Source organism: Python bivittatus, unplaced genomic scaffold (assembly GCF_059951505.1).
Source record: "Python bivittatus isolate LINGU-HERP-01145 unplaced genomic scaffold, Pbiv_v1 ctg000580_np1212, whole genome shotgun sequence".
NCBI classification, from domain to species: Eukaryota; Metazoa; Chordata; class Lepidosauria; order Squamata; family Pythonidae; genus Python; species Python bivittatus.
This window is the reverse complement of record NW_028277087.1, coordinates 2,717,276-2,741,798: the sequence shown is the minus strand read 5'-3', so window position 1 is coordinate 2,741,798 and position 24,523 is coordinate 2,717,276. Positions and strand designations below refer to the sequence as shown.

Here is a 24,523-nt window from a genome sequence, read left to right as displayed (position 1 = left end):
TAACCAAAGGCTTAAACAGTCCAGCTAAAACTAAACTGTAGGAATGGACAGTTGGGGCCATCACAGAGGTGACCCCATCTTGTGTTCCCACCAACTCAGCCTCCTTTGATCCTAAGACAAACAGGCATCCAAAGCAATTTTTAAAAATCATTATTATTATTTTTTTAATCATTTTTAGAAAGAGAGAAAAAAAACAGGAAAGAAAAGGGAAGAAAAGAAAAATAACAGAGATCCTATCAGTAAGCAAATCTTAATAGTTGCTAAAATGTTCCCATCCTCTCCTTTGGTTCAGCATAGCGTTGCCTCCCCTTTGACCCAGCTGCCTTTCACCGTTTTCCTGCTCACACTCGAGGGTGATTGATTGCGGGATGCTGGTGTTATCTGTGCTACAACAGCGAGGGTGGAGTTGGCCGATGTCTCTTGCTGGAAGCTGAGCAAAGAGTCCTGATGCATGGTGTTGATAGAAATCTTGTTTTCCCAGTAAAAGAAAGTCTGCTGTTTCTCCCTCTGATGTTCAACAGATCCTGCCTTGTCAGAGATCCTCGTGGATTTTTCGTCTGCAGGGAATTAAACTATTTGACCTGAGTCTATTTCTTAAAGCAGGTGCGCAAGCCACCTGGATTTGGTTTTAGAACATCCTGATCCAAAGCAATTTAGTCTGGGGAAATCTTTTGCTGGCAGCAATTCCTGGATTCAGTAATGGTTCTACCTGTTAATATGTCTATCAGAATAATATACAGGTAGTCCTCAACTTATGACCATTTGTTTAACGACCATTCAAAGTTACAATGGCACTGAAAATGACTTATGGGTGTTCCTCGCACTTACGACCGTTGTAGTGTCCCTGCAGTCACGTGATCAAAATTTTGGCACTTGGCAACTGGCATAAATTTACAATAGTTGCAGCATCCCAGGATCACATGATTGCCATTTGTGACCTTCCCAGGGTGGCTTCCAACAAGCAAAGTCAAAGGGGGAAGTCAGATTCTCTTAACGACTGTGTGGTTCGCTTAACAACCACAGCAAAAAAGGTAATAAAATTGGGCACGACTCACTTAACAACTGCATCACTTAGCAACGGAAGTTCTGGTCCCAACTGTGGTTGTAAGTCGAGGACTACCTGTATGCTGTCCACCTTCCCTTAAGCTCTCAGAGCAGACAGATACAGATGTTATATTACATTGTGCCCCCATGTACAGTGATTTATATGACTTCCACCTTGCCTTTTGAAGGGGGGAGAAATTTATCTATTTTTACACACTGACTGCCAAGAAGCAGGTGCTACAATGGTCCTCTTTGAAACTCATCAGAGGAGGTGGCCGGATGTGATCCTTCAATTCTACCAGGAATAGAACTCATGGACCTTTGCACTTGAGATGACTCTATATAGTTCATCAGCTTTTGGTATTATCCAGCAGTGATTCAGGAAAGGATCTAGAAAATCTACCAGAATGGTATATTCAAAAATTCTTCCTCCTTCCAAGATGGGGGAGGGGGGGAGTCATGTAAAGTCCTATACTTGGGGCATGACATAATGAAACACCTGAAATCTAATCACTGTATGTATGCCATATATATGAGAAATACGCTGCACTTGGTAGAGCAGCCATAAAGGCCCTGGAAAAGATATGCAAATGCTGTGATGTGTCTCTCCCTACAAAGATCAGAACTGCACAAGCCATGGGATTCTCTGTGACCCTCTATGGAAGCAAAAGTTGGACCTTAAAGAAGCAGGACAGGAAGAGTATTGATGCTTTTGAACTTAATGTTGAAGAAGACCCTGGGAATACCATGGACATCCAATAAAACGAACCAATGGTCTTCAAACAAATCAACCCAGAGTTCTCACTCGAGGCACAAATGACCAGGCCTAAATTATCCAACTTTGGACACATGATGCGAAGACGCAGCTCTCTGGAGAAGGCTCAGATGCTGGGAAAGGTAGAAGGAAAGAGAAGAAGAGGACGACCAGCAGCAAGGAGGATGGACTCAGTTACAGTGGCAAGAGACTTAGTTAAGTAAATCCATGAGTAAGTTAAAGAGTTCACCTAACACAATTACACACACAGAATGTATAAACAATACCTTTCAGTGGTCATATACAGATAGTCCTCACTCAAAGACCACAAGAGGGACTGGAAAATTTGTTGTTAAACAGGGCAGTTGTTAAGCGAGTCATGCCCAATTTTATGACCTTTTTTGCAGTGGTCATTAAGCAAATAATGCGGTTCCACATTGATTTTACTTGCTGGAAGATGGCTGGAAAGGTCACAAATGGCAATCACGTGACCCCAGGATGCTGTAACCGTAGTAAGTGTGAGCTGGTTGCCAAGCACCTGGATCGCGATCACATAACCGCGGGGATGCTGTGACGGTTGTAAGTGCAAGGACTGGTTGTAAGTCCCTTTGTTCAGCACCATTGTAACTTTGAACAGTCACTAAACAAATTGTTGTTAAGTGAGGACTACCTATAACATGCATGCCCAAACCTGTAAGCCAGATGATGGCTTAGTGTGACTATCTTGGTTATGCAATATTGCTGGTCACACCAACTGCTCACACTTGTCCTAGCCTAGTCTGATGTGTAATAAGCTAGACACACTTCCCCAAAATTACCTGTTTCGCTGCTGACCGTCCTTCCAAAGAGGAACACCGTGCCAGACATCATGGCTGCTAAGGTCAAAACCATTAGAAGGATAGCACACCAATGTGTCTGCAGAAAGAAACCACACAGAGACACATGCACAATTAGTATTAAGTCAGGTTAATTAGTGTTAAGGACAGGTACGTAAAGCCAGACCTTTCAGGCCCTATTCCCTGGAGATTTAAACCTCGGCTGGGTTTGCTTGATCTACTGACCAGGGAAAATTGAAACAGAAGATTGGCAAATGTTTTTGCTCTCTGAAGGAGGCCCCCTTCCCAACTCCTGTGGGGCACTGCAACCAGGTCGGGTTCAATAGGAATCATGACCAGATGAGCTAATTCCACTTTATTGTAAGGCTACATTGCCAGAATCTTGCAAGTCTGAAAGTACAAATCTCCTGCTGTCTCCTTTATAGCCCAAGAAACTAGGGAGGGTCCCTTCTGAGCCTCTTGACCAATCCACTATGCAGCTGAGGGCTATGCCATCTCTTATCTGACTGTTCCCTTGGCAGCATCTCTTCGCCCCATCTCCCAAGGTCTTTCCCACGTACCGTTACAGGGACACATCTCCTGGCTACTGTCATCCCTTCTTCTGCACATGGAGGTTCTCTTGAACCTGTCTCCCATTTTTACCTCTCCTATACTCATGGGGCACTCGGGGCAGAAATAAGAGGATCATGGAAGGAGGAGATGTATGTTTCACCAGGCGCAGCCAGATTAAACCTGGTTCATCTAGCCTTGGGGTGGGCAACCTATGGGCCACATTGTGATGCTCAAAATGTGGTCCATGGATCATCGCTGGCCTGGTGACCACTGGCAATGTCTCCATATTTAAGGGCCAGACACCTCTCGCCAACTCAGATCCGATCTCACACCATGTCCCAAAGTCTGGAAACAGATTCACTGAAGTGTCCCAGTGATAAAACGAGTACCATTATGGCTACAAAAATCTGGAATGTGACTTAATGAACTGGTTTTGAGGATAGTTGTTAACAGCGAATCTACATTTGTTGGGCTAAGCAGAACTGCAATTTTGCACAAAGTTCCCCCAAAGAAAAGTGAGAATAGGAAAGATGAAGATAAATTCCAATGGGCTAAAGTTCTTACAGCTTAAAATGATGGCGTTAATTGGAGTGGGGCATTTTTTAAAATTTAAACAATCAATATAGTGGCCCATCTCAGTAGTATGATTCTAGGCATTCAAGAAGACATTAAAACTGGAAAACAACAGGATAACTCAATCAATTAAAAAGAAATTGCAATGCCAATCAATCAATCAATCAATCAAGATCATATGCCAAAAGTCCAAAAAAGATAATAAAAAACAGAAATCACAAACTAAATGGTGAACAGCCCTCACTTAACACCCCGGCTGTGTAAAGCAAGGGAAATGATTGGGCAACACTGTACACTGGATAACATGATGGGCCCATTGGAGTTGGGTGGATAATAAATCTAAATAAATTTTGAAAAATGGGGGTGCCTGCAGAAACGTCCACCACGATCTATGCACTTTTTGCAATTAAATCTTTAAAAATTATCAAAGTCCAGAAAACAAACCCAACATATCTGTAAAAATGAGAAATGGAGGTAAAAATGAGAACTGGGCATGTTCACAAAACTCAACATGGAAAATACTTCAATCTCTATGTTTAATCACTGATTATTTGCTCTGTGTAACTACAGTAAGTGTTTTGAATGTAAAAAGTTCCTTCCACTTTTTCAGGCAAGGAACTTGAATTGTGCCTAAGTGATAACCGTCAAATTAATACATTAAAAAAAAAAGTTTGGGGTGCGGTGGGGAAGTTTAATTCCAGTGACCCTATTTTCTTGGAAAAAATAACAGACAAACCTGAAAAAGGGAGAAATCTGAAAGAGGTTCATAAGGATTAAAAAAAAGTGTTTATGTCTATAACTTGGTTTTACAAAGGAAAATTCAAGAACAAAACCGATAAAATAAAGCATTAAATTAAATAAATCTAAAGGACAGCTTTCTGAAATAAAGTACTGTCCTTTATAATAAAGGGCGCAGGGTCACTGTACGTATAACTGACTTGCAACATACTGCAGTCCATCTGTCAGGACTGAGAAAAATAAGAATATTGCAATTATTATCACTTCAGTGGCCTGAATTAGAACCGGCTCTTCTTTCTTCTGTCTGTCTGTGTTTCCTGTCTGAAATGAAATAATATACTGTATACGCCATGCTAGCAAGTGGAGAGTTGTTTTTGGAAGAGAGGAACTCAGACAGGTCCAGCAAGAGAGCTGTTTCTTTTATTTCTTGTATGATTCGACTCTGCAAATGCAATTAAAATGTCATGAGATGTGTTGACCCAGCAACATAGATTCCTACATCCCATACGACACAGACCTTTCCCCATCTCTAGCTTCGGGGAGAGGAGTCCATTTTGGGGAAAGGGAGCCAATTTGTGCCAGTCTAACATTAGATTGGGGTCTTTTTTCTCCATCATTGTTCCCTGATTTTTTTTTTCAGTCGATCAAAGAAAGAGCCTTTTCACGTTGGCACCCCAGATGTGGAATTCCCTCCCCAGCGATGCCCGACTGGCACCTGCATTAACATCATTTTGGCCCCAGGTGAAGATGTTTCTATTTTTCCAGGCTTTTTCACTGGCTTTGAATTATGTTTTATCTGTATTTTAATTCGTATCCTGTTAGGCTTTGAAAACGGCTGCCTGGGGGCTGCCTCGTTTGTGTGGTGTTTTCGTTTTGCATTTTATTTGATTCCAGTGCGTAGGTTTTATTAGAACTGTAATTTTTAGTTTGTTTTATGGTAAACTAACCAGACAACTTCAGCTATTGGGCAGTTCAAGACATTTAATTGAAAAAAAAAAAAATAATCTGGAGGGCCGGGATTTGAATCTAGGATATTTTACAGAGCTATGGGCAAGGTCTGAATGCCTCTCTTCCATGCAGGATGCCCTCACCTTCATCCAGGTGGCCAGGTCGTCCATTTCAATGAAGTCCAGGATGAAGTTTTTCACCCTTGCGATGGGCCCGTCTTCGTCTACAAAGCGGCAGACGTGGAATTTGTCACAGTAGCCGCTTTTGTCGCCGCATGGTGACCCTGGGATGAGCGGGATGTCTGAACCGTTGAAGGGATCGTCCCACATCTTCGAGGAGGTGCTGGCACAGGTTTCAGCTTGTCCTGGAGAAGCCGTGGGGTGGGGGGAGAGGAAGAATAAAGGCTTAGGATTGGACTTGCCCAAGGCAAGCACAATGTGGCTGAAGTTGGCACGACACAGCAAAGACGGACACGTTACTCAGAATGGCTGCCATCACAGTTGGCAATATCTGATCACTGAAGCTGATTTCGTATTTCATGTCTTATATCTTCCTTGAATCCAAAAACTCCTTCCTTCCTTCCTTCCTTCCTTCCTTCCTTCCTTCCTTCCTTCCTTCCTTCCTTCCTTCCTTCCTTCCTTCCTTCCTTCCTTCCTTCCTTCCTTCCTCCCTCCCTCCCTCCCTCCCTCCCCTCTTTTTCACTTTTTCCTTTCTTGCCTCCATTTCTCCTTCCTTCTTTCTCTCTCCTTTCCTTCTCATTCTCCTCCCTCCCTCCCTCCTTCCTTCCTTCCTTCTCCCTCCCTCCTTCCCTTCTCCCTCCCTCCTTCCTGTTTCTCCATTTCCTTCCTTCCTTCCTTCCTTCCTTCCTTCCTTCCTTCCTTCCTTCCTTCCTTCCTTCCTTCCTTCCTTCCTTCCTTCCTTCCTTTTTCTTTCCCACACTTAATGGCAAATGACTGTTGCCTGTTTACATTCTTTGCCCTCCTCCCTTACTGGGCTCTTGGGCAGCTGCCTCAACCAAAAATAATTCTTCTTTAACAAGGTTTATGGAGATTTAAAGAGGTTAGGTTACAAGAATTTCAGCAACCAAGCTATTTCCAATTTAGAACTAATTTATCCCCCAATACATCAAGCAAAGACTTTTATAGTTTCTTTCTAATAACTTTCCTGTGAATTGTCAAGGAGACAGTTCCATTCACCAAAAATGGAGGAAATTGCAGGGGGCTGCTCACAAAACCATCTTCTGAATTTTTTTATTTATTTACAGGACTTATGTGGCCACCTATCTCTAAAGCGACCGTGCGTCCTTTGTTATAAGAGAAATAAATTTCAGAAAGCGGTCCTTTAGATTTATTTATTTTTCAAAAACTCACTTTTGCCCCTTTTTTGGTCATTTAACTTTCACCGTACCAATGGTACCGCTTCATGCACAGTCTTTCACGTTCACGTGAAAAATATGGCAATTGAACTGTCTTTTTAAGATAAATTTACATACACTTTTGATTTTAGATCTGTTTGATTTTAGATCTTTTTATTAGAACATGCCTTTTTGTAAACTTTTTCTCGGTTTTGCTCTTGAATTTTCCTTTGTAAAGCCAAGCGATCAACATAAACGAAGAAGATTCTTTATCCGTATCAACCTCTTTCAGATTTCCCCCTTTTTCAAGAGTGCCCTTTATTTTTTCCAAGAAAATAGGTGGTTCACAACAATCCCTAAAAACATGACTAAAAAAAAAAAAGGCGGTGTCCTCCCAGATGCCCAACCAAACTTCTTCCGAGCTTCAACCCCCCCAGATTGAATTCTATCAAACGTGTGAACTGATCATTACAAAATTTCTAGCCGGGAATGAAAGCCCAACCGTTAGCATGGAATGAGTAAAGTTTGGGACTGGCCCAGTCTCAAATGTTTGGGGCAGGATTGAGGTTAGAGATGGACCTGGCAGCTGGCAGCAAAGCTGGCATCTCCCTTGCAAGGAACTAGAGGCACACTGGCATTCTTCCAATCCATGCTGGAGGCAGAGGGACGCTTCGCAGAGCTGAAAGGCAGAAGATTGAAAACAAGAACTTCTATAACGTGATGCACCAATGATATATGACGCTGGCTAAACATGTGTTTCTCAACCTCAGCAACTTTAAGCTATATGGACTTCAATTCCCAGAATTCCCCTGCTAGCATGCTGGCAGGGGAATTCTGGGAATTGAAGTCCACACTTCTTAAAGTCGCTGAGGTTGAGAAACACTGGTTTAGGTAGTTTAAAGATAAAGAAAAAGTTTATATCAATATTAGCCATAATTTCTTAAATGCCAATGTTGATAAAGCATGACGTTATTTAAATTTTGCATCCAAAACTCAATGTGGCATGAATAAACCACTGTAAAATAGATCAAATTATTTGTTCCACGATACAGGTTTCTGTCTTAAGCTTAAGACCGAATACTACAGTCTCCACTGTATGGTTACTTATGATTTAAAATTTATGTCGATATCCAAAGCAGAAACAGGATTTCGTCTGTTGCCTGCTCTTCCTCATGATTCATAAGCACCCAAAAGAATATGAAAGAATAAAAAAATGCAACTTCTGGGTTAGATTTGGTCCAGGAGGTGCTAGAAAAGTGTAAACCTTTACTGCAGTGTTTCTTAACCGTGGCAACTTTAAGATGTGTGGACTTCAACTCCCAGAATTCCCCAGCCAGTATTTATGGACCAGCATTCTGGGAGTTGAAGTCCACACAACTCAAAGTTGCCAAGGTTTGAGAAACACCGCTTTATTTGATCAGGACAAAAGATTTCGTCCAACAGCAGCTTGTTTCCAACAGTCTCCAAAGAACCATTTTCTACCCTATCCCCTCCCCAGCCTGTTTTCCCCATCCCCTCTCTTAGCATCTAGTTCTCTGTGGTAGACTGCTCTTGAACCTGGAGGCTCCCTTTGGATGCAAAGCTCATTCCTGGATGGCCTCCACAGGACTCACCCCGTTCAAACACAGGCGGAGCCCCATGCCGCAGGGGGTGAAGTTGGCTTTCGGGAGGGGCGCTGGACACGTGGCGGTTGATCCAGTGCAAACACTTTCCAAAGCACAGTCGCTCTCTTCCTGGCACGGTTGCCCCGGGGGTTTAAGGACACAATTCTGGTTACAACAGAGTCCCTGACTCGGGCTGTGAAAGCAATGAGTCAAACCGTTAAGAGAGAGCCTCCAAAGACAGGAGCAAGAGGGCTGGTTTTTGGGGAAAGAACCTTTTTGTGACTTCCAAAGACCGGTGGGTGACTTTCAAGGTTGAATTTCAGTGCCTTTGCTGCTGCTTTTCAACCAAAGGGCAGAGGGCCACACTGCCAGGTCCACAACTCCCCCAAAAGTAGAAAAAGGAATCTGATCAATATTCTGAGGATGAGGATGACAACGATGACGACATGGAACCAACCCCCCTAAAATCTTTCTGCAAAGAAGAGGGTTATATGTTGCCCCCCACAAAGGTTGTGCCAATAGTGTGTCAAACTGGGGGCCACCGGCTTTACAGGTAAATGATGCTTCTCTGTTAAAGAGGGTTGTAGGAACGGATGTAAGTCACTAGCAAGCTAAGATGGTCTGGAGGTTCTCCTTCCCCTCTTCTATTCTGCGCGTCATCCTACGAAGCGGATTTGGCTACGGGTAAAAGATAGAGAAGGCCTGTGTCGGAATTACTTCTCAGTGACATCCAATGGGTGTGTTTGAACTCTCTGCAATGAGACAGCTAGCTCTGTCCCCTGATGGGCTAGATTTCTCCAGGCAAGGAGATGTTTGCTATAAGGGGGAATGGAAAAATAGGACTCCTTTGTCAGCCTCATCAAATAATGTAACCCAGGATTTCTAGCAGTATCTAGGCCAATGTTGCTCAATCTCAGCCCCTTGAAGATGTGTGGACTTCAACTCCCAGAATTCCCCAGGGGAATTCTGGGAGTTGAAGTCTACACATCTTCAAGGGGCTGAGACTGAGAAACTCTGGTCTAGACAAAACCCCACTCTGGCATGATTTTGCCTCTGCCTTCTTCAGAGCTGTTTCTATTTTGACCCTTGTGGACGAGCCTCTTTTCCAACTACTAGATTTTATTTAAAAGCTTATCTTATTAAAAGGCCTTTTAATAAAAATTGTTAAAATGGTCGGAAAAGCGGCTGCCGGGCTCCTTCTAACAATGAGGACTGGAAGCGTGAACTGAGCACAGGAGCTCTCCCTATCTATAACGCTGAACAAACCAGTTGGTCACCCTGACCTGCACGCAGCTCCTGGTTTCAGCTGACACTGGATTCCACTCGGTTCCCCGGCACCATAGCAGCAGGCGTCCAGATCCTCACTGCCCACGTCGCATTCTTCCCCTGGATCCACCATCCGGTTCCCGCAGATGGGGCGGTCGGTTTCTGGAAAGGAAGAAGATTTGCTGGAGAGGGGAAAGCAAGCGCTTCCCAGGAGAAAGAAGCCTGCACGGAGCCGAATCGTGTGGGATCCAGTATGGAGTGTGCACCAGGCCATCCCGTATCTGCTCCAGGGAGCGGGGAGAGCACAGTGGAACCTCTGTGCTCAGTGGCAGTCTACCTGCAAGCCCTGCTGCGTGGGCTCAACAGCTGAAAAGGGAGATTTAATTTCATGCCCTGCTTCTAAGCTTCTCAAAAGCCCATGGTTGGGCACCGTAAAAAACACCATAGATCCTCCCTGTGCAGAGGAAGCTTACTTCTGAACCCCCATTGTGGCAAGCCATAATGGAGCCTCCCTGTGCAGAGGAAGTCTATTTTTGAATCCCCATTGTGGCAAGCCATAGTGGAGCCTCCCTGTGCAAAGGAAGTCTACTTCTGAACCCCCATTGTGGCAAGCCATAGTGGAGCCTCCCTGTGCAGAGGAAGTCTATTTTTGAATCCCCATTGTGGCAAACCACAGGGGAGCCTCCCTATGCAGAGGAAGTCTACCCATTTTTGTGAGCCAATAGCAGAATGAGGACCATAGCCTTCATGCTTGGCATCAGGTTGGCCACTGTGGTAAGCTGGCTTAGACAACACCTTAGTTCTAATTCACTCTGAAGAGCAAAATGGAACTTCCATGCAGAGGAAGACTCTACCTTATACTAGTATGTGGTAGAGACAAAGATTGGCCACAGGGAGGAACTGGATACAGTAGAGCAGTGTTTGTCAAAGTTGGCCACTTTAAGAGGTGTAGACTTCAACACCCAGGATTCCCTAGCCAGCATGGCTGGCTGGGGAATCCTGGGAGTTGAAGTCCACACCTCTTAAAGTGGCCAACTTTGACCAACACTGCAATACAGGATGGGCCTTTGGTTTTTCTCCTCACAGGAAAACAGGACTGCACAGATTAATGGAGGAAGAGTGTTGGCCTGATGTCGCCACCCAGCTGTAAAAATTTTAGAGAGCAGCCACAGATAGTACCTCATCCCATTTTCCCAGGCTATTCAACCGAATATTATGCCAAAAACTAGTATAAGATGTTTTACCATCAGTAGTACTAATTGATAAAAAGGACAGTTCATTTTCCAAACATTTTTGGAGATGCAATGATCAGACTGCATCCTTTTTCCATATTTGGTGGTGAAGTTGAAGAGCGCAACCATTTTTAAAAATGATTTAGAATAGCATGAAACAAATTTTCAAAATCAGTTTTGCTTTTCCATCTGCAATTGTTCTATTAAATATGACTAAACTTTATATTCCCACAAGGTATAGTGAATTAGTTCTGTGCATGGTAACTAGAAAAACAGGTTCAGCTCTTTCTGACAATATGCCTCAACGTCCCAAATAATTTCATACTTCAAAAGTAAATCTGACACAGAATTTAATTCAAGGTGGAAAACATTATATCAGCTAGTACCGTGTTTAAAAGTTAAGTTTTTTTAAAGTCTTTAATTGCTCAGATAAAAATTACTGTAATTCTTAATCTTATTTTATGATATAACTGCATTAACTATTGCTCTTGATATTCATAGATGACTTGAATTTTAGCAACAAACAATAGCTTTTAAAACAATATAGTATTTTCAGCTACTTAAACTAATCAATGACATTTTGAGAAGTTTAACTTAATTCTATAATGCTTGTAAGCTCCATTTATCTCCTTTGTTCTTTATTTTTACTTTTTCACCTTTTCCATCCCTTTTTCTTGTGTGTATCCATTCATTCATTCATTCATTCATTCATTCATTCATTCATTCATTCATTCATTCATTCAATTTGTATAGCCAGCCATGTCACCAAGTGACTCTGGCTGGTGAACAAAATTTAAAAAATAAAAAGAATTACAGTAATACACCTTTTCCTTTTCTTTCTCCTTTTCTTAAAAATGCTTAATAAAAATACCAACACCATTATCATCAAGCTGAATTAGCAGATTTATATGGCAGCAAAGGGATATAGAAAATAAGCTTTGCTTCCACTTAGTGGTGTTCAGATACCCATTTCACAGGAAGTAAAATTGGTGGAAGTTGAGAGATGAGTCATTTTTCCAGCTAAATCTGGACCAGACACCCTTCTGGGACTATGTTTAAGACCAAGCTTGCAGTAAGTGAATGGTGATAATCCAGCCCAGTGTTTCTCGGACTTGGCCACTTTAAGACTGGTGGACTTCAACTCCCAGAATCCCCCAGTTTGCTGGGAATTCTGGGAGTTGAAGTCCACCTGTCTTAAAGTGGCCAAGTCTGAGAAACACTGATCTGTCCACTGCCACTGATAACCTAATCCAGGATCCTTGCAACTCCCAACCTCCAGAAATCTTACCTATCAGAGTGGACTTTTCAACCATAAAGGACTCCAGCAATTCAACCCAGCTAAGCCCCCACCCCCACCCAAAACGAAAGGGCACCCAGAATCTCTAACCGGCAAAGCAACGATCCTTCTTGCGCTGCAGGATATTTGAAATATAGGCGATGCTGCATGGAGAGAACTTGTCATTATTGAATTCGCTCCCATCCGTGGCATAATTGAACATCAGATATTTTCCCCGGGTGGTGTTGATGTCAAAACGGGAACATTCTTTGCTCTCGTCATGCTAAAAGAAATGGTAGCAAAGTAAGACCAACGGTGGACATTTGGCTGGAGTTAGAAGAGTCGGATTTAAAGTTTTAGAATTTCCAGGAAATCCAGGGTTAGGGTTAGGGTTAAATCCGGGGAAAGAAAGACTCACATAGGCCCCCAGGCTGTGCCCAAGTTCATGTGCGAGTGTAATGTGGATCATCCTTGGAGGAAGAAGCTGGCCGTACTTCTGTAGCGTGATCAGCCCTGTGTTCAGGGAGGCCTCCTTGTCCTGGAAACGTCGGTATTTTGAGCAAATTCCTCCAGCGTCATCTGCAAGCAAGAAGAAAAAGTGAAGATTCGCTTGTCGCACCCAACGATCCCAAGCGATGCAGAAGTCCTTTCTCCACCAGGAACTTGGAGAACTACTAGGAAGTTCTGCAAACTTTATCTGCTGTGGCAGAAGGCAGGTTTTCATGTTTGCATTGTTTTTTGTATTGTATGATATTGTATTTTTGTATGGTGTTGATTTGATGGAAGTCAAAGGTGGAAGGAAGGAGAAGAAGACAATCAGCAGTGAGGTGGGTGGACTTGATTACAGAGGTGATGGGGGCACTGTTGGAAGATCTGAAGGGTGAGATTGTCTTGGGGAAAATCTGTCTATGCGGTCACTAAGAGTCCACACTGACTTGATGGCACATAATTGATTGATCAACGTGAAGACCTAGCTCTCCTAAGAATTTTATAATGCTGGGAAAGGTGGAAGGAAAGAGAAGAGGAGGATGACCAGTAGCAATGGGGATGGACTTAGTTACAGGGGTGATGGTTGCACCTTTGGAAGATCTGAAGGACCAGGTTAGAAATAGATCTTCTTGGAGAAAATCTATCGATGTGGTCCCTAAGAGTTGACCCCAACTTGATGGCAAATATTCAATCAATTTGTGCAAAGACCCAGCTCCCTTGAGAAGTCCATAATGTTGGGAGAGGTGGAAGGAGAGAGAAGAAGAGGATGACCAGCAGCAAGGAGGATGGACTCAGTCATAGCAAAGGAGGGCACTGTTGGAAGACCTGAAGGACCAGCTTAGGGACAGATGTCGTGGAGAAGATCTATGTATGTGGTTGCTATGAGTTGACAATGACTTGGTGGCACACATATCAATCAATCAATCAATCAATCAATCAATCGACTTTCAAGTTGGAAGTCCAGAGGTTCAGGGAGCAGGAGATGGAGAAGAAAGTCTTCTGCATAAGACACTGGGACACACCTGCTGCCATAAGGCCAGCAACTCTGGGGCAGGGAGCATTCATAAAATGGTGCAGTGGGCATGGCCTCTCACAAAACATCTGATTGCTTTTGGGCAAAATGGTAAATTGGCTTTCCATGTTCTTCTTTTATTCCTAAAGATGCTCCTCACCCCTCCAGCATACCCGTGTCTTTTTTCAAGGAAGGTCAGCCCATTCCCAAGCCAAATTGCCAGTTTGTGTGTGAGGGGGTCTTCCCTCTTTTTTCTGCCTTCAGAACCCAACCTATTTTTCCTACTTTGGCAGACAAAATGCAGGAACAAAGATGACAAGATTGTTCCCTGACTCACATGAGTTGGTCATGTCCAATCATGGCTCTTTCTGTTCTCAGGTTATTATGTAGGCCAGTGTTTTTCAACGTCAACCATGATGGCTGGAGAATTCTGGGAGTTGAAGTCCAAAAATGCTGGCTGGGGAATTCTGGGAGTTGAAGTCCACCCATCTTAAAATGGCCATGGTTGAGAAACACTGATGTAATATAGCCTTGGGGGAAAATATATAATAGTTCAGGAGGTAAATATGATGCTGAGTTATGCAAAATATTCATCATTTTATGAAGAACTCTGGGTTTATTGAGCCGGGGACTCAGCAAAGTGAATTATTTTACACAGATGAAAAGACATGGATTTCCCTTGGGAATAAGGAAAGGGTTCAAGAGATGCTTTGCTGATCATTTTTTGAAGCATTTTCATCTTGTAAAAATGACGGAGCAATATATTGGCAGGTGGTCTAGATTTCATAGTAGGTTTAAGGACTGAATTAATTTTATATGGGTCTTATGCTTTTCTTGCTTCGTTTCCTTGTTCTCTTCCTCCTTCTCAGTTTTTCAGTTATTGTAACTTTTCTTCCTGTAGCAAGAATGCCTGTGGTGCCCAAAAGGTATTTTTGACTATAGATAATGCTGGAGGCTGTTGTTTTGTTTCGTAACCAACCCCTGCGTCATTTAATTTATTAAAAATATTCAGCAGTTCTGGTAGGGCGTGGTCAAAAAAGTCAAGATGGCGGCCACAGTGGCGTGATGGAAGACCCTCTTGTTTTTTATGTGTCTTTCACATGCAACGTGCATACCAAAAACGGGTGGAGTATCAATTACCTCATCACAGCCACCATCTTGCCTTTTTTGACCATACCCTGCAGACACTCCCTGAAAACATTACATCTGATGGATTTGGGACCGTAGTGCGGGCGCTTCGCCGCTGATCTTTCTGACTTCCTCCGTTCCTGTATAAAACTGTCCCGGTTTTCAGAACCATGAGGACTAGAATCTTACCTCTGGAGGCAAAGAGGAAGCAGCAGGACCTTTTTCTTTGGGAGTTAGAAGTTCTGGTGGGCAGAGGATGACCTAGATCCCGCTACCCACCAGAATCCTGCAGGAGCCTCACCTGGTTGCCCATTGAAGGCAATGCCAAGAACGCCACTGTAATCCCGGTCGGTCAGCAGGTAAGATAAGCAGTGACTGTCCCAGTTGGCTTTCGAATGCAGCATAAGAAGCACCTCCGGACTGAGGAAAGGGGGCCTGGAAGGGTCTTCTTCTTGGATGATCTGCAGAAGAGGGACGACCCCGAAGCAGCAACGGATGAGAGGATGACACAGATGGGATCTCAGCCCTGCCTGCTTGCTGGCCAGATTTTCATACATGCATCCCTTGTCCAATCCATTCTGGAGATCCCTTTTGGCTGGCAAGGAAATGGCGGGCACACTCCCAAAATGGTGGCCATCGTGGATATGATGGATGTGGCCAACCACCAAAAGAGGTTTGCTCCTCATGGTCATCCCTCGAGATTCCCCTGTTCCTCTGAGCAACTCTGTTTTTTTTCTGGGCAAAAGAAGCGGTGGGGTATAGGGCAGGTCTCCCCACAGCCCCCCAATGATTCTGGGGTCTAGGGCTGGCGCAGAGGCACTTCTGGGACTAAGGAAGGTGGCCGGCTTGGCAGCAAGACAAAATCTTGTTTATGCTTTGGAGATCCACCTAAGTTTTAAATCTTAAGTAACCATACCACGGAGACCTTAGTAGTTGGTCTTAAGCTTAAGACAGAAATCTTTATCATGAAACGAATAATTTGGTCTATCTTGAAGTGGTTTATTAATGCCGCACTGAGTTTTCGATGCACGATTTAAATAATGTTATGCTTTATCAACATTGACATTTAAGAAATCACAGCTAATATTGATATAAACTTCTTTTTCTTTATCTTTCAGTTATGTAAACTAGTATTTCTCAACCTCAGCAACTTTAAGATGTGTGGACTTCAACTCCCAGAATTCCCAGCCAAGGCCTGGCACTTCAGAACACATCTCCCCATCACTGATAGGCTGGAGTAGCCAAGCCACGCCTACTGCTGCCTGGATGGCCAATGGGAAAGGGGCCAGTGATGGCATGAAGCCTCGCCAGTACCCTTCTGGCACAAAGGCTCATGGGATATCAGTGGGTGGGGCTGCCAGCATAGCTGGCTGGGGAATTCTGGGAGTTGAAGTCCTCACATTGTAAAGTTGCTGAGGTTGAGAAACACTGATTTAAATATTAGTGTTAATAAGCTCTAGTCAATACTGTATAAATATCCACTGTATTAAATAATATAATGTACTACTTATGTTTCACAATAACACAATAAAACAATCATAGAAGAAAAAAATAAATAAATGAAGCACATGTAAAAAAACCCCCAACCCATAAAATTAAGCCAGGGAGGGCCACGTAAGGGACTGAGGCTCTATTTGAAACTTGGCAACTTTAAGATGTGTGGACTTAACTGGGTTAATAATCAACATTTGGGAAAAGTGGCAGCCCCACCCACTGATATCCCATGAGCCTTTGTGCCAGAAGGGTACCGGCGAGGCTTCATGCCATCACTGGCCCCTTTCCCATTGGCCATCCAGGCAGTAGTAGGCGTGGCTTGGCTACTCCAGCCTATCAGTGATGGGGAGATGTATTCTGAAGTGCCAGGCCTTGGCTGGGAATTCTGTAACAGAGAAACTTGATTTTTTTTAATAATAATTTTATTAAATATTACGATTAAAAAGATAAAAACTAATACAAACTAAAAAAGAAAAGAATAAAAAGAAAAATAGAAAGTGCAGAAAAGAAGAAAAAAAGAAAAAGAAAAATAGAATAAGAATATAGTAAAGAAAAAGAAAAGAAACTTACATAAGGAAATGACTTCCCCCTTCATCACAACAAGTATAAACAATCTTAATAACTTATCACCTTTTCTTAAAATACAGGTAGTCCTCACTTAACGACCATTCGTTTAACAATGGTTCAAAGTTATAACGGCCTCAAAAAAGTGCTTTACGACTTGTACTTGCACTTACGAGCATCGTACCATCCCCTGCAATCACGTTATCGTGATTTACAAACATTTTTATGAAAGATGTTAAGCAAATCATGTGGTTGTTAAGAAAATCCCATGGTCATTATGTGAATTCCAGCAAAAAACGTCCATTGGGGAAGCTGGATTTGCTTAACAACCACAGTGATTTGCTTTATGACCATCATAAAAATGGCTGTAAAATCAGGTCTGGTCATATGGTGACTCGCTTAATGATCGCCCCACTTAATGACCAATTTTCCAGTCCCTATTGTGGTCATTAAACAAGGACTACCTGTACAACAAATAATCTCTTCTTCCCATATCTCATCTCTTATCTATAAACAAATCCTTAAAGCCTCGTCATTCAGTCCTGATCAGCAAAAGTCCATTAAGGGTTACCAGAGATATCTTGATTTTTCAGCTCTTCTTTCTCCCCATCCTGACAGTTCAGGTAGGCACAATGGGTCAATTTAGTAATGTTCCTAGACTGAGTTGCAACCTTCCCGATGACCACTGGATGGTGGCAAAGAGTTAGAGTCCCTTTGCTGCCCTCTAGTGACGCTCTGAGTTTTGACAGCCAGATCTGGCTGCCCTAAATTTACAGAGCCTCGGTGTCCCTACAAACTGACTATTTAACTCAGTATCTTGTTGGATTTGTTTAAGGCTAAGCCCAGCTAACCAAGATTTAGTTAACTGCCTCTCCGCAAATCTAATCAAGCAGAGGAAAGGGAACCTGCCACCCTCCAGATATGTTGTGACTCCAAGTCCCATCATTCCCAACTAGCCTGGCCAAGGAATAGGGAGGCCCACAATGTGTCAAGTCATAGCTTCTTCGTTGGTAAGGCAGAGAAATCTTTCTTCAATGAAGAATACAAATTGCTTACCCAACTACCATTGATTGTGTGTTCCCATTTCACGATTTAATTACTTTTTAATGAAATTCCTAATGACAAACGCCCCTAACTCTGCTCCAGAGAAGCTGGAACTTACTTTGATCGTCTTAACTTTGAATTCGATGTTCCTGATCCGGCCAAATTCAGCTTTTTCGTAAATGGCATTCACAGCTTTGACGTAGCTGGCAATCTAGGAGAAAAGGAATTATCCAGAGACATCTCTAGGCTGGGTTCGCACAACACCTGGATTCCTGGGGTAACCTAACACACCACACCCAAACTGATAGACCATAATACAGCTTAACATGACAGCCTTACTTCACCTCTTAGATGATGGCTGGGTTCCCACCCCAAGTTGAAGGCCGAACTACCTTTACTAAGCCATGGAGGTAACCTTGGAGACACCAGACAGAGACAATGGTTACAAAAACGTGTGTAAAGTCTGAGAAACAATGAAAGCATGAGAAAGATGTTCAGACTGACTCCTCCCTAATTCACCAGCGTATAAGAGAAAGTACAGGCAGAGTTGCAAGATTCTGCTCCTATAGCCCAGAGTTTTTCAAACTTGGCCACTTTAAGATGTGTGGACTTCAACTCCCAGAATTCTGCAGCCAGCTTGCTGGCTGGGGAATTCTGGGAGTTGAAGTCCACACATCTTAAAGTGGCCAAGTTTGAAAAACACTGCTATAGCCTGTCTCAATAGAGTTCCAGTATTCTTTGTGGTGCCTGTTTCCTGACCTGGCCTACCTCAAAGGGCTGGCATCAATCTTGAATGCCTTCTACTTTCTATGAAAAGAGGCAGAGAATCTTAGCTTGGATCGTAGAGATGGCATTGGACCCTCAGGGCACCCCTCTGTCTGCGAACATCTTGCTGTAGCATTCTTGCAACTGTTGTCTGTCCCTCGTTTGTCCAAGGTAATCTCTGTGGCTCTCTATACCACCCAACCCCATTTAGCCCAGCTTAGCATCTTGTGTGAATGCAACTGCAGAATTGCAACTATCATCCCACAGAATGATCACACCCAGAAATTAGGGTGGTGGGAAGGGGCAGGCATGCCCAGGAAGAGAAGCTTTGCAAAATTCAACCCCACCCCCAATTTCATGGCAAGTCACCAAAGGCAGGGCTAAGCCAAGAGGTACCTGTCCTAGCTCCATCTACTTTTATCTTGGCCCTCCCCTTCATCCTTTTTTGAAAAATAGAGGATTTGCATACCTGGGCAATCACAGCTTCCACAGAGCCAAAGCGTTGGTAGAAAAGGTGGTCTGCTTGAAGATGAAGCAGACAAGAAGTCTTTGAATAATTCAAACTCCTCTTGGGCCGATGTGTGTGGATTGCCTGTGGAGAAACGATGAAGCAGGTGATGGGAAAAGGAATAGTTACACCTGGAGCAAAAGAAGGTTAGAAGAGCCCAGTTGGATCAGACTAAAGGTTTGACATCCTATTGCCTTGTCATTCTGGAGAACTGGAAATGCCACCACAATAACTGGTCAATTCCTTGGAAAGATCTTGTCCAAGGCTCCAAGAAAACAAACCAGTGGCTCATCGAAAAAATCAACCTAGAGTTTGCACTCGAGGCACAAATGACCAGGCTCAAATTATCCTACATCAGACACATGATGTGAAGACCCAGCTCTCTGGAGAAGCTCTGATGCTAGGAAGGGTGGAAGGAAAGAGAAGAAGAGGATGACCAGCAACAAGGGAGATGGACTCAGTTACAGCAAGACCTGAAGGGCCAAGTTGGGACAGATCCTCCTGGAGAAGGTTTATCAATGTGGCCTCCAGGAAGCACCACCAACTTGATGGCACATAATCAATCAATCAATATGAATACCTCGCTCTGTTGAGAAGTCTATAATGATTAGAAAGGTGGAAGAAAAGAGAAGAAGAGGATGACCAGCAGCAAGGGAGCTGGAGTCAGTTACAGTGACAATAGGTGCACCGTTGGAAGACCTGAAGGGCCAGGTTGAGGAGAGATGGTTAGGGAGAGGTTAGGGAGAGATCATCATGGAGAAAATCTATCTATTTGGTCACTAAGAATTAACACCAACTTCATGGCACATAATCAATCAACCAATCAATCAACAAAAAATAAAGACTATTTTCCCTCTCTCCCCAATCTACACCTATCTTCCACAGGCTGACCCTTAGCAACCCTTTAAAAGAAGAAGAGGACCAACCCTTGTAATTTTTCAATTGCATTGCTGTGGATGTTCTTCTCTTACTTGAGGGTTAAGAAGCAGTGGGAAAACATGCATGGGAGAAATCAGAGGTTGAATTAGTACAATATATGAGACCAGCCTCAAAGGGGGTTATATAGTTGATTCAGTGGTGTGGGAACTCCTCCAACCCTTGTTTTACCATGATTAATGCTTTTTACCTTTGCTGTTAGCTCCCGTTGGAAATCTTGCAGTTCTTGGTGCAATTTATGAGCCAAAGATGCTGATTCAGAGTCATGCAGAAGCTTATAATCTACAGCAAGATAAATCATTTAGCAATTGCTGGGCAGTATGAAGGGGGCACAGTTTTTATTTCAAGTAAAAAAAAAAAAACAACTTCTAAGGGGAACAGGGATTTCCTCCTCAGTTCCTGTCAACCCAACAGGTCGAAAACTCACGTGAGTAGACAAATGGGTACTCTCACTCCGGTGGGAGGAAAAATGCTGGCGGCGCCTTGCAAAAAGGAGTTGGGAGCAGTTGCCGGTAAGCGCGAAAAAACGCGTGCGCCCGAAAAGGGCGCAAAGCAACGGAAACCCCGCCTCCTGCACTCGCCAGCTGGGCTCTGCTCTAGGAAGGAGGCTCTGGCAAACCACTTCCGAAAAACAATTGCCTTGAAAACTGCAAGGACTCCTCCAAGCAGTCACTGCAGGGTCAGCAATGACTGAGCGCAGGCAAAAAAAAAAAAAAAAAACATCAATGAAGATTTTAAAAACAATCATTTAAAAGTGAAGCCAAAGAAAGATTAAAAACAATACTGATAATTAATCAAGTTCATCTAACTGGCAAGAATTTGCACTGTCTTGGGAAGGAATCACTTGGCCTTAAAAAGGTTTTGACCTACTGGCCAAAGGGGATACCAATATAGGAAAATCTGACCTACCTTCCTTCCTTCCTTCCTTCCTTCCTTCCTTCCTTCCTTCCTTCCTTCCTTCCTTCCTTCCTTCCTTCCTTCCTTCCTTCCTTCCTTCCTTCCTTCCTTCCCTCCCTCCCTCCCTTAACCCATCAAATTGATTGGATTAATTAGAAATTTGATTCAATTCAACTAAAGTCTTTATTTGCTGCAAAGGATTTCACAAGCACCCTTTTCTGTCTTGTTAAAATTACAGTTTGGTGGCAACTTTTGGCTGGTCATGGTTGGAGGGGGGTGCATCTAATGCTTTGACGGGTGGGGACCATATTTGGCCCCAGAACTTCAGCTTGTCCTCTTCTATTCTATTCCAAAGGAAGTTTCAACTTAAGTGACCTGCGGAAGTAAATTGGTAATGGAAAGAGAAAGAGCATTTATTTTCTGTGGCAGAGGTGTGGCTTGACACTTGCAACCGAAGATGTTCTCACCTAAGTCTCTCTGGTGGTAGATCAAGGAATGGGCTTCCAGAGACCGTTTGGCCACAGCAGCAGATTCAATGTAATAGGTGCCGTTCTGGGTCTGGATAAATCCCTCAAAGAGACCGTTGAGGATGGACCCGTGGCAGAACGAAGCTGCATCTCCTGTTTAAAAGTCACCTTAGTCCTATCAGATAAGGCTAAAGCAGAACCGGATTGATCATCACATCAAGAAAGTCAGAATGCTGCATATTTTTGCTGATATGCACATAAAGACTTCTTTTGCTTCTTGAGCGGAGAGATTGCACCAATCACTGTCAACAGTGGAAATACCCAACCTCCATAAATCAGGTTTCAATCAAAACAGAAATTGCAGTAATGTGGTAAGAACAATAACATAAAGGAAAAACGCTTGCAAGAATATTTTGAACACTGCTTGACTAGAAGCTTTATTTAAAAATGATTGGATGAAGGGGGAAGGGAAGGGAAGGGAAGGGAAGGGAAGGGAAGGGAAGGGAAGGAAGTAAATAGATGAAAAAGGGAAGGGAAGGGAAGGGAAGGGAGGGGAAGGGGAGGGGAGGGGAGGCTGGAGCTGTGAGCTTGGGCCCATGTTCTGTTTAATGCTTCTTTGCTGGACTGGATGGTTCTGCCTGCTTTGAAAGAGGAGATGATCCACCTGGTCCTTAGAGGCTATTGCTGGACTCAAGAAAACTGGACAATTTTCATCCGGTCTCCTACCTCCCACATTTAGGGAAGCTTGTTGAGGAGGTGGTCACCCTGCAGCTCCCAGGGATGGACCCCTTTCAGTCAGGATTCAGGCCTAGTTGTAACACTAGGATGGCATCAACTGGGCTTGCCCCTGACCTCTAGACCTCCACCCAGGCCCTCCTTGATCTCTCTGCAGCTTTCAACATAGTATTGATCACAGTATCCTTCCAGACCGGTTCAGGGAATTGGGAGTGAGAGGCTTATGGGGGCTCTCCTCCTCTCTCTGAGTGGGGCTGTCCTCTCCCTGAGAGAACTGGTGTGCCATGGGGAGATCCTCTAGGACACATGGCTCCTGCTGGAAGAGCCAGAGGCAGCTGCGGCTAGGGGGGCCTTCGCACAAGTGTGCCTTGTGCACCAGTTGTGCCTGTTTCTGGATCAGGAGGCCCAGTGCTTCACGCCTTTGCAACCTCCCAGTTGGACTACTGCAAAGCACTGTATATGGGGCTGCCCTTGAAGAGCATTCAGAAGCTGCAGCTGGTCCAGAATGCAGTGGCATGAGAAGTTGGGGGGATTGTCCACAACTCCTCTGCTCCGTGAGCTGCACTGGCTCCTGGTAGGCTTCTGGGTGCAATTCAAGGTGTTGGTTTATCACCTATAAAAGCCACAGCATGGGGCCTGGTTAATTGTGGGACCACCTGCCTCCCACTGTTTCTGCCTGTCCTACTGGATCTGGCAGGATGGGCATGCTCCGGGTCCCCTCTATTCAACAGTTGTCATCTTGTGAGACCTCGGAGTCATCCCTTCTCTGCTGCAGCCCCGTCCTATGGAACGGCATCCCCCCAGAGATCCGGATTGCCCTGGCCCTGGCAATCATCAGGCGTTAAAGACCTGGCTGTCTGCCTCTAAGCTTTGGGGCTGGGAGGTTAAGTGGGCCCTCTTGGCCGATTGGCCGGTTTGTTCAGCTCCAGCCTTTGGACTGGAAGCGGCACGATTTTAGTCCTTGCATGGACATTAGACGGGTTGTTCTGGATCTTTATGTTATATTTTGTCCCTGTTTGGTTTTAGCCCTCCGTGCACTGCCTGGAGCCACTACGAGGGAGAGAGGCAGATATATAAATTGTCTGTAGAGATAAATACTAGGCAGGGGGAGAAGACAGAGAATAAAGGGGGGGGGGACATCTTCCCAAACACACCTCACCTTGTAGGTTGCCTGAATAAATGAAAGAGACATCGATGGGTTCTGAGGGGTCCTTCATGACAATCTCAACGTCCCCAGCAAAAACACTCGTGTCCTTCCAGAGCTGCATCCTAAAGATCCTGCAAAAGGGATTCTTACAACACGCTGTCAACTTACAAAAGCCTTAGAGGTTCTTTTATTTATTTTTGAAACGCTCAGACAAATGCAAGGAGAATAGGTTTTCTCTTGGTCAACGGCTACCTCCATCTTCCAAGTCGAGATATCCGTAACACCAGACGCAAGGAGTGGAAAGCAAGACACCCTGCTTTCACTGCAGAAAAGAATTGAGTTGGGGTGTGTGTGTGTGTGTGTGTAGTATCCTTCATGCTGGATTTCCCTAAAAGCAAGTCATGTTATCGGTTTTGCATTATTACTCCTGCCTTAAATGTTGCCTTTCTCTGGAGTTTTCGTACCTCATTGAAATTGGTGCAAGAAAATTAGCTACTGAAAATTCTTCCAAAGCAGGTGAGAACTTCAGTGAAATTCTCATGGGCCAAGGGTGGTCTTCCACACGCTTATGGTGTGACAAGGTCTGTGAAAGGAAAAGCCCTAGCCTTTGTGGTATAGTCCTCTCTCCAGCGGCCTGCAACCTGCCTGGCCTCCAACCCTCTACAAAGAAAGATGTTAAGAGGACACATTCTGCAAGGGAATTTGCAGACTGGGAAGTGTGGGCAGCCAGGCAAGAATCAGGGGGCTGCAGAGAAGTGTAACAGGTAGCTACGACATCAGCTGTAGTGGCACCAAAGTTGAACATTCAGAGAAGAAAGTAGGAAACCAAAAGCCTGTTTTGCAGAGAAGAAGGAAAGTTTCTGAGAAAGTGAAATTGGGGTTGGTCTCTAGCATTGGAAATCTTGTAGTGGGTTGGAGATTCAGCCATATTTCTAAAGGTACTATTGGGGGACTTTGGAGAACAGACTGCCAAATGCCTTTATCATAAATGGTGGTCTTTTGGTGACAAAGGGATTGATGTAAGTTGGAGCACGCATAAATCCAGGAAGGCAAGTTCCCTGGTACAGGTAGTCCTCGACTTACAACCATTCATTTAATGACCGTTTAAAGTTATGATGGCACTGGAAAAGTGACTTATGACCAGTCCTTGCACTTATGAC

The 24,523-nt window shown here is 44.0% G+C and overlaps 2 protein-coding genes across 2 annotated transcripts; both read right to left on the bottom strand.

Annotated features, from left to right (window-relative positions):
• Positions 1-2,409: 2,409 nt before the first annotated feature.
• LOC148214650 (disintegrin and metalloproteinase domain-containing protein 10-like) lies at positions 2,410-6,128 on the bottom strand. Its single transcript, XM_088149917.1, has 2 exons — positions 5,589-6,128; positions 2,410-2,713 (listed from the first exon to the last, which is right to left on the bottom strand). The coding sequence occupies exons 1-2, from the start codon at positions 5,772-5,774 to the stop codon at positions 2,573-2,575; spliced, it is 327 nt and encodes a 108-aa protein (XP_088006043.1). The 5' UTR covers positions 5,775-6,128; the 3' UTR covers positions 2,410-2,572.
• Positions 6,129-7,199: 1,071 nt separating this feature from the next.
• LOC103053091 (disintegrin and metalloproteinase domain-containing protein 10-like) lies at positions 7,200-23,484 on the bottom strand. The gene is made up of 11 exons (XM_088149889.1): positions 23,376-23,484; positions 21,482-21,634; positions 20,308-20,399; positions 19,143-19,325; positions 18,027-18,119; positions 15,108-15,267; positions 12,596-12,756; positions 12,289-12,460; positions 9,687-9,831; positions 8,413-8,596; positions 7,200-7,478 (listed from the first exon to the last, which is right to left on the bottom strand). Exons 1-11 carry the CDS (start codon positions 23,482-23,484, stop codon positions 7,248-7,250), a joined length of 1,683 nt encoding a protein of 560 aa, XP_088006015.1. The 3' UTR covers positions 7,200-7,247.
• Positions 23,485-24,523: the final 1,039 nt, after the last annotated feature.